This window comes from Cebus imitator, unplaced genomic scaffold, assembly GCF_001604975.1.
Source record: "Cebus imitator isolate Cc_AM_T3 unplaced genomic scaffold, Cebus_imitator-1.0 Scaffold207, whole genome shotgun sequence".
NCBI lineage: Eukaryota > Metazoa > Chordata > Mammalia > Primates > Cebidae > Cebus > Cebus imitator.
Genome location: NW_016107522.1, coordinates 1,982,034 through 1,996,778, shown reverse-complemented (window position 1 = coordinate 1,996,778; position 14,745 = coordinate 1,982,034). Strand labels below are relative to the sequence as shown.

Here is a 14,745-nt window from a genome sequence, read left to right as displayed (position 1 = left end):
TTTACATCAGCCTTAGAACATCCATCTTTCACAAGTGAGAAGAACTGACACTCAATTATTAAATCCAAGACCCCCTTCCACTTACTTGTGCTCCTGGAGGCAGGGCACCCTGGAGTGGCAAGGACATATATCTGACTGCTTTCCTTGCTTCTTCATTCTTAGCCAGTTGCATATGAATATCTCTATTATACAAAAACTACTTTAAATCATTTTTGGTCTCCTGGGATCAAAGAAAGAAAAGTTGAAAATGTATCACTACTTATCCCATGTTTAGATAGTTTATGGTCTTTTTTGATTTGGCTTGGGATGTCAAAGAGGATAATTACAGCCTGTTTGGAATATCAAGGAATGAGAAAAATGTATTGAACCAGGTAAGAACAGAAGTCTTCTATTCTATATATATATACACAAAAGGATTTATTAAAAACCAGTAAGACACGACTACATTGTGACACCGTCACACTGGACTTTTAACACAAGACTTGCTCTACAATACTGGGGGGAAGGGCATAAAACACAAATTGATTCTGAAGCATAGCAATTAAGAAATAAAACAACGAAAGCAAATTTCTTTTAATGAGAATTCAGAATTAAACTTCAGAGGGACCCAACGCCACACTTCCATTTGGGGACTTGATACAAAAAATTTAGCTTGAACTGCTGTTAGTGGTGGCAGGAGCCACTGTTAAATGAATCTTCAAATTAGAAAACACTGCTTCACCACCTGCTGGGGATTATTCTACTGCAAAAGGAATAATTTAGTGTGGTTTGTAGCTATTTTGATGACCACCTCACCTGGATACCTTCCCATAACCACTCTGCTGGTCACCAACACTTCCACGAGCTCTTCCTGCGAATCCTCCTCTAGATCCTCACTGTTGCTGGTGCTGATATTGTTCCTTCGACATGGCTACTTTTATCTCACATTTCCTATGACCAACATTGTGATATTTCTTTTCCATTATCTTCTTCACCGGTTCCTCTTCCTTAAAGGTAATAAAGCAGAAGCCACGCCTCTTATTGGTCTTCTTGTCCGTGAGGAGCTCTGTGGATTCCACCTCAACAAAACCACCAAAGGACTCCCTTATTTTCTCTTCAGTTGTATCTGGAGAAAGGCCACCAACAAAAATTTTTTTAACTGGCTCTTTTGTTTTCATGGCTTCGGCCCTTTTAGGATCAATCACCTTCCCATTCAATTTATGTTCTTTTTGATCCATAACCTTATCTACACTCTCCGATTCTTTAAATAGCACAAAGCCAAAACCTCTTGATCGCCCTGTGATAGGATCTAACTTCAGAGTGCAGTCTACAATTTCACCAAATTTGGAAAAGTAGTCCTTCAGATTTTTCTTTGTAGTGTCCCAGCCAGGGCCTGCTATAAACATTTTCCATTCTTCCCGCTGTGCCGTCGCTGCTTCAGTGTGTCGTGGGGAGGAGTTTGAATGGCTGGTCGAGTGGCAGCTGCACCTCGTCACTGACGGGCTGCGGCAGGGTGGAGTCCGTGGTACTGGTGATGCTGGAGGGTGATGGAAAGGCTCAGACTAGGAACTACTCTCAACTTTGCGCCCAGCCGCCGCCCGTGCTCAATGTGAGTCGTCTTCTGTTTTATAATGAAGCATTTGGCTGGCCTTGTCCCCAGTTGCTCACAGGTGTCTTCTAAGTCTTTGGAACGATAGATGTGTCTGTTATTCATGGCAGACCCCTCAGATCACGCCTGAGTTGAGTTTATGTTAATGAGGTGACTCAAGTGGACACCAAAATACTTTCAGAAAGGCCATGCTGGACAGAACGACTATGTGATTAGAGACTGGGGTTTTGAGCCAGCTGATCTCGGCCTGACCTCCTAGGAGAGGAGGGGGACTGGAGATTGAGTTTAATCGTGTGGCCAATGATTCAGCAGGCCTATATAATTAAACTGCTGGAAAATCTGGCCCCTGAGGCTCAGGTGAGTTTGTCTGGTTGGTGATGTACGCAGTTGTGCTGGGAGGGGAAACGTCCTGAAGACATGGAAGCTTCATGTTCAGAACCCTCCAGAGCTGCCCCGTGCAGTCTCCTTTTTAGTGGTTCAGGCTTGTATCCTTTTGCTGCAATAAAACTAGGCACATAAGGAGAGTGCTTCCCTGAGTTCTGTGAGCTGCTCTAGCATATTATCAAACATTAGGAGGCAGTAGGAACATCCACATTTGCAGCCGGTTGTTCAGAAGTCTGGGTGGCCTGGGAGCCCTCAATCTTGAAGCCGGTATCTGAAGTGAAAGCAGTCTTATGAGTCGAGGCTTTAACCTGCAATATCTGTGCAAACTCTGAGTAGGTGGTGCCAGAAATGCATTCTACCTGTTTCTCCCCAAAGCGGAGATGTGCAAGAGCTTTTCAGAACAAAGAGCGAAGACTGAAAGTTCCTTTGTCTTGCCTCCTGGAAACTCTCTCCACCATCATCACAACAAAAAGAAGGTTACAAAGGACTATCTTGCAAGCTGATGTGAATTCATGTAAAAAATGGATGGTAAGAGATAAGTAGATTGCTTAGCACATAGAAGGTCTTCAGTAAAATATTGGAATACAAAAACACTGCTCAACTGCCAAGGCATAGCCAACATTGTGGCCCCATATGTTCTCCCCAAATTCTGCCAGCCAAAGATCTCCATCTGAGTTGAGTCACCCTGGGAGCCTGAGAGAGCTAGTCCATCAAGTGGAGTGACCCAGTGTCTGTTAGGGATGATGGGTTGTATGGGTTGTGGGAATCAGGAGGCCCCTCATGACGTGGAAGACAGCTGCTGCAGAGGCTTGTTGAGGGTGAGAGCCAGGTTGCCAAGGGCATGAGGAGAGGGTGCTGAGGATGCAGGTAAACCTTTGCTGGGCTGAGAGGAGAGCACAGCAGTGGGGTGGTGGCTTGAGAGAGGAGGAAGTTTCTTTTAATTCAAAAATTTCCAACTCAAAGGTTGACTGGATCCAATGATAGTCAAGTGATTTCCACAAATGAAAGATTTTCTTTTATAATACCCCGAATTGGTTTGTAAGGAGGAGACTCAATCCTAGCCTCATGCAAATCTGGAGCATTCACACCTCGGATTCTTTGTCCCGGCCCCAAGGAAGAAATTCATCAGTGTCACTTACTGATCACCTGTCACATGCCAGGCATCTCATGCACTTTAGGTGTTGAGTAATGACAGCATCTCCTCCAGGAAGGAATGCCTAGTCCCATTTTACAGGTGGTAACTCTGAGGTTTAGAGAGTTCTCCTTATCTGCTCGCAATCACCAAGGGAATTAGCAGATGGCTCTGTTGGATTCCCCTTGATCTTTTCACTACCCCTCAATACTTCTGTAGACTTGGTGGAAGAAGATGTGGGTACTTAAGCAAAGAATTCAGATTATTGAGTCCTCAAGGAGGAAGGAAGGAGGTTTATAGAATTGTGCAGGACATAAAGAGGAGAACATGGATTTCGGTTCATTCCTTGTCCCAAATCTTAGAGCTCCTGTGGTAGTTCCAAACCTGTAAAAATGCTTAAAACCAAGATGTGCCAAAAGCTGGAAACTGTTAAGAGATTTAGCTAATTGGCTAAACGAATTCATAACTGAGTTATCAGCAACTGTTGAGAAGAATTCTGTTTGTGTGTCAGATCTCTGAGCTGTTGCAGTGAAGCCGTGAGCAACCTCGTGAAGCCTTACATAAGCCACTTGTGACCCACTCACATATGGGAGTTTTAACTGACAGGACCAGTTCAATGTAGATGTGGGGAGTCCAAATATAATCCACTCATGTGCCCTGAAATGTTCTGGGATCTATATTTAAGATGTAAAGAGAGTTAAGTATGTGAGTATACTTCTATGATTAATATACTTAAGCATATTAAGTATGATATAGATGCTTATATGTTAAGTGTGGGAGTGAATATTTAATGGTTTTCATGTCTAATGCTAGCTTTCCATTAAATGTCATTCCCTTGTGTAGGTTTTGGGGGAGCTGGGTGACATATTCCATTTTAATCATCCCCAGTCATTATCAGTCATGGGGTTTGGTTCCAAACTGATGTAAAGTGAGAAGTGACTACACACTGAGGCTGGACAAGGAGCCGAAAGTTACATAGAAGGGCAGAAGCAGGACAATTATCCATTGGGTTGACACATGGTCTCCATTCCCCATCCATCCGTCCATCCATCCGTCCATCCATCCATCCATCCATCCAGTCATTCCATTAATATTTGTTGTCTCTTCACTTTCTTTTTACATTTTAGCTCCAATATCCTTCTTCCTCTAAAGTCAGCCAGAGAGGATGTTGTGTGAGGCAGGAAACAGGATGCAGAGTGGGAGGCAGGTAGGACCAGGAAGAAGTGTATTGGATGATGCTGCAGGGCTGCAGGGTCTGGTTCCGTAGCCCCAGCTTTGCAGCCCAGATCTCCCTCACAGCCGAGTGAATGTGGACACATTGCCCCAGTGACAGCACCCCACTCCTCTGGACGTGCTGCCTCCCTCACCCTTTTCTGCATTTGAGATATGTCGTATGTTTTCTTCTGTAATAATCATGATTTGTGTTTCTTAACAGTTCGTAAAACAGATGTCTTACAGTTATTAGCGCCAATTTCGATAAACAGAATATGAGCTTCCATTTTATTACATGTAAAATGCTAAAGATGATACTTAACTCACAGAATCCATAAGAGAAAAAACAAGATAACATATATGAGATAATATATATGCCAACAAAATGCAGATGTTCTTATTAAGTATTCAATATTTTAATTATTGAGTGTCTGCAGTTGGTGTGTCAGGCTAGCTTAAAAGCCACAGTTCTGAGAATGACATTTTCTAACAAATTTCCTGTTACCCTAAACTTTTTCTTTGTCACTGTTGAACATCGTCAATTATCCATTGGGTTGATACATGGTCTCCATCCTCTATGCATCCATCTACCCATCCATCCATCCATCCTTCCATCCACCCACCCACCCACCCACCCATTCAGTCATTCCATTCATATTTGTTGTCTTTTCACTTTCTTTTTACATTTTACCTCCAGTATACTTCTTCCTCTAACGTCAGTCCTTAGGAGTAGATTTCCGTTTCCTAATGAGAAGAAACGGCCCCCTCCTGTCTAACCTCTCTTGGCCCTCACAGACAGTTATTTTATCACCCTCCAGATTGAACGAAGCCCATTTGTTTCACCTTCTTGGAGAGGTCTTCTCTCGCAGCCTATTTCTCATTTTAAAACAACAAGCCCTTGTAGTAAAGGTGAGGAGAAGTAATATCAGTAGCAGCTCTTCACTGAGGGGAAGCACCCAGTCCTCTGGACTTCCTTCTCTGAGCTCAAGGGACGCTTAGCAAGAGAGATGCAGGTTAACAGCCTGGCAGAGAAGACAGCTGAATGTTGCCCAAGAGTGTTATTACCAGGGGAAATGAAAATAAATTAGAGAGATCCCGTTTCACCTGTCTGCCTAGGTTCTGAAAACTGCCCAACACAGAGACCTTCTGTGATGGGAAAATATCTGCAGGATGCATTTGACATTTGCAGGGAAGGACTTTTATTCCCTTTTTCAAAATCCAGCAATTAAACCTTGCCTCCAGGGCTCTTTCTTGCATTCTCACGTTGAAAATATTAAATGTTATCTGCTCCTCTCTTGCTGGGGCAACACGCAGAGGTAAGAGAAAACCCTTACACAAGCTACTTCTGTCACTGTACCACTCAGAGACCATTGGCAACATCACCACATTACAGACAGAGGTGTGGCAGCACTGGGAAGTTTTGGAAGGGCCTCATCCAGTATTTCCTAGCCTGTGCCTTCTTGGCACATGGCTCTGTGGAATAAATATAAGCTCTATACGCATGTTAAGTTGAGAGATGATGGGATATGTGTCATTCCACAGACATTTTTTCTGCAGAAGTTTTTCAAGCTGTTAACATACTGACATTCATTTTAAAGCTCCACGAAGCAAATATAATTAAAATATTTTATAAATGTATTTGAACCTTGCACTCCTGTTAGCATTTTCTAAAAGCAATGTCGCAGGAGAGGGAGTTCTGTAGGTACTGTTATAAACCAACGTTCATAGATGGAGAAGCTGCAGCCTGACTTTTGAGAAGGAGCCAAGGTCACATGGGATGGCATCGTGAGAACCCAGGTCTCCTGTCTCCCTGCACAGCTGGTGTGGCGATCTGCTTCTTGTCAAACATATTACAAATATGCTTTATTGCTAAGATAAAAGAAGTCCAGAGAAATAGGAACACGTCCTCTCTCTTCTGTGATATGCCACTGTGGCCAAGAAAATAAAAAAATGGAGCGAATAAAAGAGAAAGAATAAATCGTGTCGCTAATCTCCCTTTACTTCAAACTGTCAGGCCTCCTTCTTGCTCTCCTTCCCAGCCCTTCGTTTTCACCATTTAGGGGCTAGAATCAAAGCACAGGTTCCTTCCAAATGAACTCTACAAATAAGTTCCTAGTCGGTTTCTTCGATTTCCATTCCATTTCCAATTCTTATGAAGCACACACAGCTTACAGGACTGCTCTATGAGCTTTACATGTATGGTCTCAGTCTTCTCAACAGTCTTTTGAGGAAAATGTTTTTATTTGTTTTATTGAACATGTGACTGCATGGAGGCACACAGAATTTTAGTAAATTGCCCAAGCTCACAAGGATAGTAAGAGGCAGAGCTGGGATTCAAATCTAAACAGTCCAGTGCTGCCAATCATGAAATGTTTAACATTGCCTTCCTCTAGTTTGACTTTCTTCAGGCCTGTCACCATGGCTCCCTACTGCCTGTGGATGTCTCAGTGGCCTTGTTGGCTCTCCACACCTGGGCCGGCCGTCCTCTCCCAGCCTATGTCCACGTGCCCTGTCTGAGTCCCTCACCACAGCCAGGGCCCTGACCTCGTGTGATGCAGCCTGGCCTCGGGGCCCAATGTCAGACCCTCACTCTTGCTGCCACCCTCATTACCAGTTTGCTTCCTCTCCTCTCTCCTGCTGGGCACAGTTTCCTTTCGGCCTTCTTCTTAAAATCGCATTTGACAGCCCCAGCTCACATCAACACTGTCCTTTTCTGACATCCCCTGGTGCCTGGAAAAATGGACAGTTCTTTTGTTTTGCCCTCATAATGTCACATCCACTCATCCCAGCAATTTAGCCACTTTTTTTTTACATCTGTCTTCCTCAAACTAGATTCTACCCATCATGTGTCTAGTAAAGAGGAGGCACTCGGAATGTGTGTGCTGAATAAATTGTGAGCTACCGTAGAATGTATCGCCTGACACTCGTGTGATAGCACAGTGTATGACTTGGAGGAATTCACAGTGGTGACAGCACTGCAGTGGCAATGATGATGGTGATGATCATTCACGGCAGACATGGCTGTCATCATTGCCTTTTATGATGAGTGGCTCACGGCAGGCCTGAGATGCACAGACAGGCCATATCCACATTTTACAGATGATGGCATTGAGTCTCTGAAACTAGACTTGACTTGCTGATGGAGATGAATGGAGAGCCAAGGCGTGAACACCAAATGGTCTGGACATCCCCAGGTGCTTCCTGTTCCCTGCGCCACTGCTTTTCAAAGACAAGCGTTGCTCAACAATGTCTCCTGTCACTTTTGGTTCTTTTGGTGGGAAGCGTAAAATACACGTGACATAAAATACAGCATTTTAGGCATCTTTTTATTGTGGTAAGATACACATAACATAACTCTGGCCACTGTAACCATTTTCAGGCATACTGTTTTGTGGCATGAAGTTAATTCTCATTCATGGTGCAGCCATCACCACCATCCATTTCAAGAACTTTTTATCTTCTCCAAGTGAAGGTACACACCCAATAATTCCTAACCTCCTGACTCCACAACCCCCTGGAAAGCCCCATTCTTTCTGTTTCTGTGACTGACCTTATTCCAGGTACCTAATATAAGGGGAATCATGCAATATCTGTCTTTTTAGCTTAGAATAACATCTTTGAAGTTCTTCCATGTCTTAGCATGTGTGTAGCCTTTCTTTTTAAGGCTAAACAACAGTACTTCATGGCAGACGTCCGCACGTAGTAGCTCCCTCCAGGGAGCCGTGGAGGGTTCTTCGGTAGGAGACAGGCCTGAAGAAAGTCAAACTAGAGGAAGGCAATGTTAAACATTTCATGACTGGCAGCACTGGACTGTTTAGATTTGAACCCCAGCTCTGCCTCTTACTATCCTTGTGAGCTTGAGCAATTTACTAAAATTCTGTGTGCTTCCGTACAGCCATGTACAATAAAACAAAAATATCTACCTCAAAATGCTGTTTAGAAGACAGAGATCGTACATGTAAAGCTCATAGAGCAGTCCTGTAAGCTGTAAGTGCTTCATAAACGTTAGCTGTTATTACTGTGGCATTCAGGAAGAATTGGAAATAGAAAGAACGGAAGCCAAAGCAACCGACTAGGAAATTATTTGTAGAGCTCATTTGGAAGGAACCTGCACTTTGATTCTGGCCCTGAATGGGGAAAATGAAGGGCTGGGAAGGAGAGCAAGAAGGAGGCCTGACAGTTTTCAGTAAAGGGAGACTAGGGGCATTATATATAATATAATAATACAATATGTAATATTATGTATATCACATTTTGTATATCCATTCATTTGTCAATAGAGACTTGAGTTGCTTCCACCTTTTGGCTTTTACGAATGATGCTGCTATAAAATGGGTATATGCATATCTATTTCAGCTCCTGCTCTCACTTCTTTTGAATATATAACAAGAGGTGGAATTACTGAGTCATAAGGTAATTCCATCTTCAATTTTTTGAAAAAAAATGACTGTTTCAATGGGTGGAAAATACACTGTTATCTACAGCAGCTGCAGCTCTTCACCTTCCTACTGGCAATGCATAGGGTTTCAATTTCTTCACATTCTCACCAACGTTTGTTATTTTGTTATTTCATGATAGCCATACTAAGGGGTGTGAAGCGGTGCCTCCCTGAGGTGTTGACCATTCTAAAGTGAACAATGTAGTAGTCTTTAACACATTCGTATGTTGTGCAAATATCGCTGCTATCTAGTCCCAAAACGTTTTCATCTCTTCAAAAGGAAGTCCTTACCTGTGAGCAGTTACTCTCCATTTCCTTCACAGCAACTAATTTGCTTTCTGTATCTATGGATTTGCCTATTCTGGATATTTCAAATAAATGGAATCATCCAATACATGACCTTTTGTGTCTGGCCTCTTTTATTTACATAACACCTTCAAGGTTCAGCCGCATTGCAGTATGTGTCGGCACATGTGATGATCAATTTTAAGTGTCAGTTTGGAACACATCAGCTTGCATGTTGCTGTGATGGTATTTTTGGGAGACATTAGTATTTAAGTCAATAGACTTTGAGTAAACAGATTACGATCTACAAAGTGGCTAGGTCTCATCCAATCAGTTGAAAACCTCAATAAGAAGAGTGAACCCTCCTTTACCTCCCACAGCAGGAATTCTGTCAGAAACTGCCTTCAGACTTGAGCTGCAACATCAACTCATCCCTGGGTCTCTGGCCTGACAGCCTGCCCTAAATTTTGAGCCTACCAGCCTCCACAATTGCATGAGCCAGTACTTTGAAATCAATTTCTTTCTATATACACATGCTATTGACTGTTTTGCTGGAGAACCTTGACTCTTAGAGTACTGCACTGTTTTTATGAATGAATACTACTTCACTGTATGGATAGAACACATTTTCTTTGTCATCAGTTGAAGGACACTTTGGTTGTTTTTTCCACCTTTAGCTATTGTGAATAATATTTCTATGAACATCTGTGTACAAGATTTCCTTTGACATCTGTTTAAATTCTTTGGGTTGTATAGCTAGGAGTGAAATGGCAACTCCTCAGTAAGTTAAATATTTGACCCATTCTGATTCCATGTTTAACTTACTGAGGAGTTACCATTGCTGGTTCTTACTGTAATTTTACATATTAATTAAGCTTTTTTTTTTTTTTTCCACAGAAGCTGCACCATTTCACGTTCCCATTAGCAGCTTATGAGGATTACAATTTCCTCATCTTTGCCCACATTTTTTCTTTCTTTTCTTATTACAGTTATCCTGGAGGGTGTGAAGTCACGTTTCAATGTGGTTTTGATTTGCATTTCCCTGAATTACTAGTCATTTGTATATCTTTGTGGAGAAATGGTTAATCCAAATATCTATTTTAAGTGAGGATTTACAAAAACACTCCTTTAGATTCCTGAAGAAACCCTAGGGAGGAAGACTCTTTGCTCTCGGTGGAAATTTGCCTGTGTTGGGGAAATTCTGGAAATTGGTTCCAGCTCTCCCATGGCTCCTCCGTGCTCCCTTCAGTTCTGTGAAAATCGCGGTGTCATTACAGAAGCTATTGCTTATCAGCAGGCTTGGAGTTCTAGGTTTGGAAGAGGTATACATGCGTTCTGTTATTTAATCCTTACCACCGCCCTGTAAGCTACAGTTAGGAAAATTCATTCAAATTTTTTACAAATTGAGAAAAAATGAAAAGAAAAAAACTTTATTTCCTTCCTTTCTAGAGAGCAGTGATCTTATTGATAATTTCTAAGACAGATTTTCTTGAGATGTAATTCATATACCACACAACTCACATATTTAAGTGTACTATTTAATAATTTTGATTATAATCACAGTTATACAAACATGACCATGATCAATTTTAGAATATTTTCATCACTTTAAAAGTAACATTATGCCAATTAGCACTCATTCTGCATTTTCCCTCAAACTTCTCCGTCCTAGGCAGCCACTGACCTTCTTTCCCTGTAGATTTAACTATTCTAAACATTTCATAGAAATGGAATCACACAATGTGTGGTCTTTTGTGACTGGCTTCTTGCAATTTAGAAAATGTTTTCAAGGTTCATCCATTTGTTTCATGTGTTCAAGACAATGTCCTTTATTCATTTTTTAGTCGCTAGGTAATATGCAATTGTATGGATATATCCCCTGGCATTTACTAATTCTTAAGTTGATGGACATTTTGCCTTCTTCCAATTTTGGCTGTTATGAAAAATGTCCTGGGCAAGTTTTACCATGGACATATGCCTTCATTTCTCTTGAATATGTACCTAGGAGTGGAATTGCTGGATCATACTACAATTCTATGTTTAACAGTGGCTGCACTATTTTACAATCACACCAGTAGTATATGAGGGTCAGATTTCTCCAAATTATTGTCAACATCTAATATTTTATGTCTTTTTAAATTTTAGCCATCCTAGTGGATGTGAAATGGTACCTCACTGGAGCTTTGATTTTCATTTCTGTAACGCATAATGATAGTCAGCATCTTTTTGTGTGCTTATTCGCTATTTGTATGTCTTCTTTAGAGAAATGTTAGTGTATATCCTTTGCCCATTTTTAATTAGGCTATTTATTTTGTTATTGAATTGTAAGTATTCTTTGTATGTTATAGGTAGAAGTTCTTTATGACATATTTGATTTTCAAATATTATTCACTGAGTTTTAAAAAATTTTCTTGAAAGGCATCATTTATAGCACAGAAGTTTTTTTAACTTCATACATGTATATATTCACCTCTATTAGCTTGTTTTTGCATTTCTATAAAGAAATATCTGAAGCTGTGTAATTTATAAGGAAAAGAGGTTTAACCGACTTACAGTTCGTCCGTTGTACAAGCATGGCACTGGCATCTGCTCCTGGTGAAGCCTCAGGAAGCTTCCAATCACGATGGGAGGCAGAGGGGAAACCTTCGATTAATTTTTTCAGAGTTTCTATAAAGTCAGAACTGACAGTTCTTAAAACATGATTTTCTTTTTTTATTATACTTTAAGTTCTGGGATACATGTGCTAGATGTGCTGGCTTGTTACATAGGTACACACATGTCATGGTGGTTGGCTGCACCCATCAACCCATCATCTACATTCGGTACTTCTCCTAATGCTATCCCTCCCCTTACCTCACAACCACTGACAGGCCCTGGTGTGTGATGTTCCCCTCCATGTGTCCATGTGTTCTCATCGTTCAACTCCTACTTATGAGTGAGAACATGTAGTGTTTGGTTTCCTGTTGCTGTGTTAGTTTGCTGAGAATGATGGTTTCCAGCTTCATCCATGTCCCTAAAAATATATTTCTGTGTAGGCACAAGAGCTAGGAACTTCATAGTCTGCCATTTGCTGACATCCAAGTACTTCCATTTTGATACCCCTTTTTCAAGATTATTTTGATTATGTCCTTCTTAAATTTAAAATATGACTTTTAGGATCATCTTGTCAATATCTGCAAAGAAAAAAAAACCTAAGCCAGCTGGGATTTTGATAGAGATTGTGTTAAATCTGCAGATCAATTTGGAGAGTATTGCTATCTAAACATTATTAAATTTTCTAATCTATTTATTTACATCTAATTGCTTATTTATATCTTTAATTTCTTTCAATACTGTTTTATACTTTTCAATGTACAAGTCTTGTACTTTTTTTTGGTAAATTTATCCCCAAGTATTTCATTCCTTTTCATGCTATGATAAATATAATTTTTAAATTTCATTTTTGGATTGTTCATTGTTAGTGCAAAGAAGTAAAATTATAATTTAATTGCTAAATTTACTAAACCCACTTATTGCTGCTTTCCTGAATTCATTTATTAATTCTAATGGTGATTCAGTGCATTATTTAAGACTTCCTTTATCTAAGGAATTTTGTCAAACTCATTCATTATTTCTAATTTTTGTGTGTATTATCCTACATTTTCTGTATACAAGATTATATACTTGTCACATACAAGTACTTCTATTTTTCAAATATGGGTACATTTTATTTTTTCTTATATATTTGACTTGGCTAGAACTTCCAGTGAAATATTGAGTAGAAATTGCAACAGTGTAAATACTTATCTTATTCCTGATCTTAGGGGAAACATTCTGTCTTTTACCATTAGAGATGCTGCTTATATCTTTCATAGATCCCTTTAGCAGGTTGAGAACATTACTAAATCCAGTTGATGTTCATATCATGAAAGCATGTTGTTGGATTTTCTTCAAAAGTGTTTTCTGTGTCTACTGAGATGACCATGTGTTTCCTATCCTTTATTCTTCTATGGTGTATTACATTAATTGAATTTTGGCTTTAAAACAAACTTTACATTCCTGGGATAAATTCTGCTTGGCAATGGTGGATGATCCATTTTCTATGTTGCTGGAGTTGTTTTGCTAGTATTCTGTTGAGGACATTTTTGTCTATACTCATAAGGTTATCAGTTTATAGTTTTCTTTCTTGTGATATATTTCTCTGGTTTTGACAGCCAGGTATTACTGGCCTTAGAAAATTAAGTGGAAAGTATTCCATTATCTTCCAAGTTTCAGAAGATATTGTGAAGAATTGGTGTTATTTTCCTTTAGTAATTGATAGGAATCACCAGTGGAGCTGTGTCTGCAATTGTCCTTATGCACACTTTAAAAGTACATTGCTAAGTTAATTGCTTTGTTTAGATTTATTGAGATTTTCTATTTCTTTTCAAATCACTTTTAGTCATTTATATTAATAACGTCATCGTCAAGTATACTACCTTTGTATATGTCATAGACACAATAATAATTGCTTGATAAATCAGTTAATACTGTCTATTGTAATTACTATTGCGGTAATTTAATTTTTCACTTGGATTAGAATTAATCTCTGGGTCACTTCCTTATGTTCTGAAAATCTTCCTGTATTATTTCTGTAAGGCACATATGCTAGGAATGAATTCTATGTTTTTCTTTATTTGAAAGCATATTTATTTCACCTCATTTTCATGGTTAATTTTGACAGATAAAAGATTCTTGGTTGATGGACTTTTTCTACTTCTTCAGCAATTTGAATATGTCATCCCACTGCTTCTGTCCTTCATTGTTTCTGACAAGAATACTGCTGTTAATCCTGTTAAATATCCCGTGTACATGACCAGTAATTTTTCTCTTGTTGCTTTCAAGATTTTCTTTTTTTCTTTATCTTTCAATACTTTTACTGTGATGTGTCTGCATGTGACTTTCTGTAGTTAGTCCTACTTTAAATCAGCTGAACTTCTTGGATGTGCACATTAATGTTTTCACCATGGGAAGCTTAAAAACATTTTTTTGTGTACTTTTTGCTCTCTTCCTTTTCTCTCCTCTTTTTCTGGAACCTCTATTATCCATATGTCAGTGCACTTGATTGTGTCCCATATTTCTCATAGGCTGTGTTCATTTCTATTTTTTCTTCATTATTCCAATTGTATAATATCTACTGATATATGTTTAAGTTTGCTGATTTTTTTAAATGTCAGATCATGACAACCCTTGAGCTCCTCTAATGAATTTCTCATTTATACTATTGTACTTTTCAACTCCAGAATTTTCACTTAAAAATCTATTATTTCTTAATAGTCTCTTTTAGAGGAATATTGTCATTATACCTTTACTGTCTTCAAGCATTATTTTATTTAGTTCTTTGACTACATTAATAATAGCTCATTTGAGACTTTATCTCCTAAATCCAACATTAGGTCCTCTCACTGGCAATTTCTGTTGCCTTCTTTTAATTACATATGTATCAGCCACATTTTCCTATTTTCTATCACATCTCAAAATTTTTAATTAAAAACTGAATATTTTAGAACATGTATTACAGCAAGTCTAGATATTGATTCTTCCTCCCCACAAGGCATGCTGTTATTCTTGTTTGTTTTCTTATTTGTTTAATGTCATTGTCAAATGATTTCAGTGAAATCTATTTCCACCACAGTGCTGTCTCTGAATATCCTTCCTTGGAGGACTTAGCCTTGGGCAGGTGTGTGG

General features: G+C 39.5%; 1 protein-coding gene across 1 annotated transcript in view; it reads right to left on the bottom strand.

Moving 5' to 3' along the window:
* Positions 1–544: 544 nt before the first annotated feature.
* LOC108317781 (heterogeneous nuclear ribonucleoprotein D0-like) overlaps positions 545–14,745 on the bottom strand; it is a 105,735-nt gene continuing 91,534 nt past the window's right edge. The window contains exon 2 of the mRNA XM_017548464.2: positions 545–1,516. Coding sequence (XP_017403953.1) covers positions 873–1,516 — 644 coding nt within the window. The 3' untranslated portion in view covers positions 545–872. The remainder of the gene's footprint in view (positions 1,517–14,745) is intronic.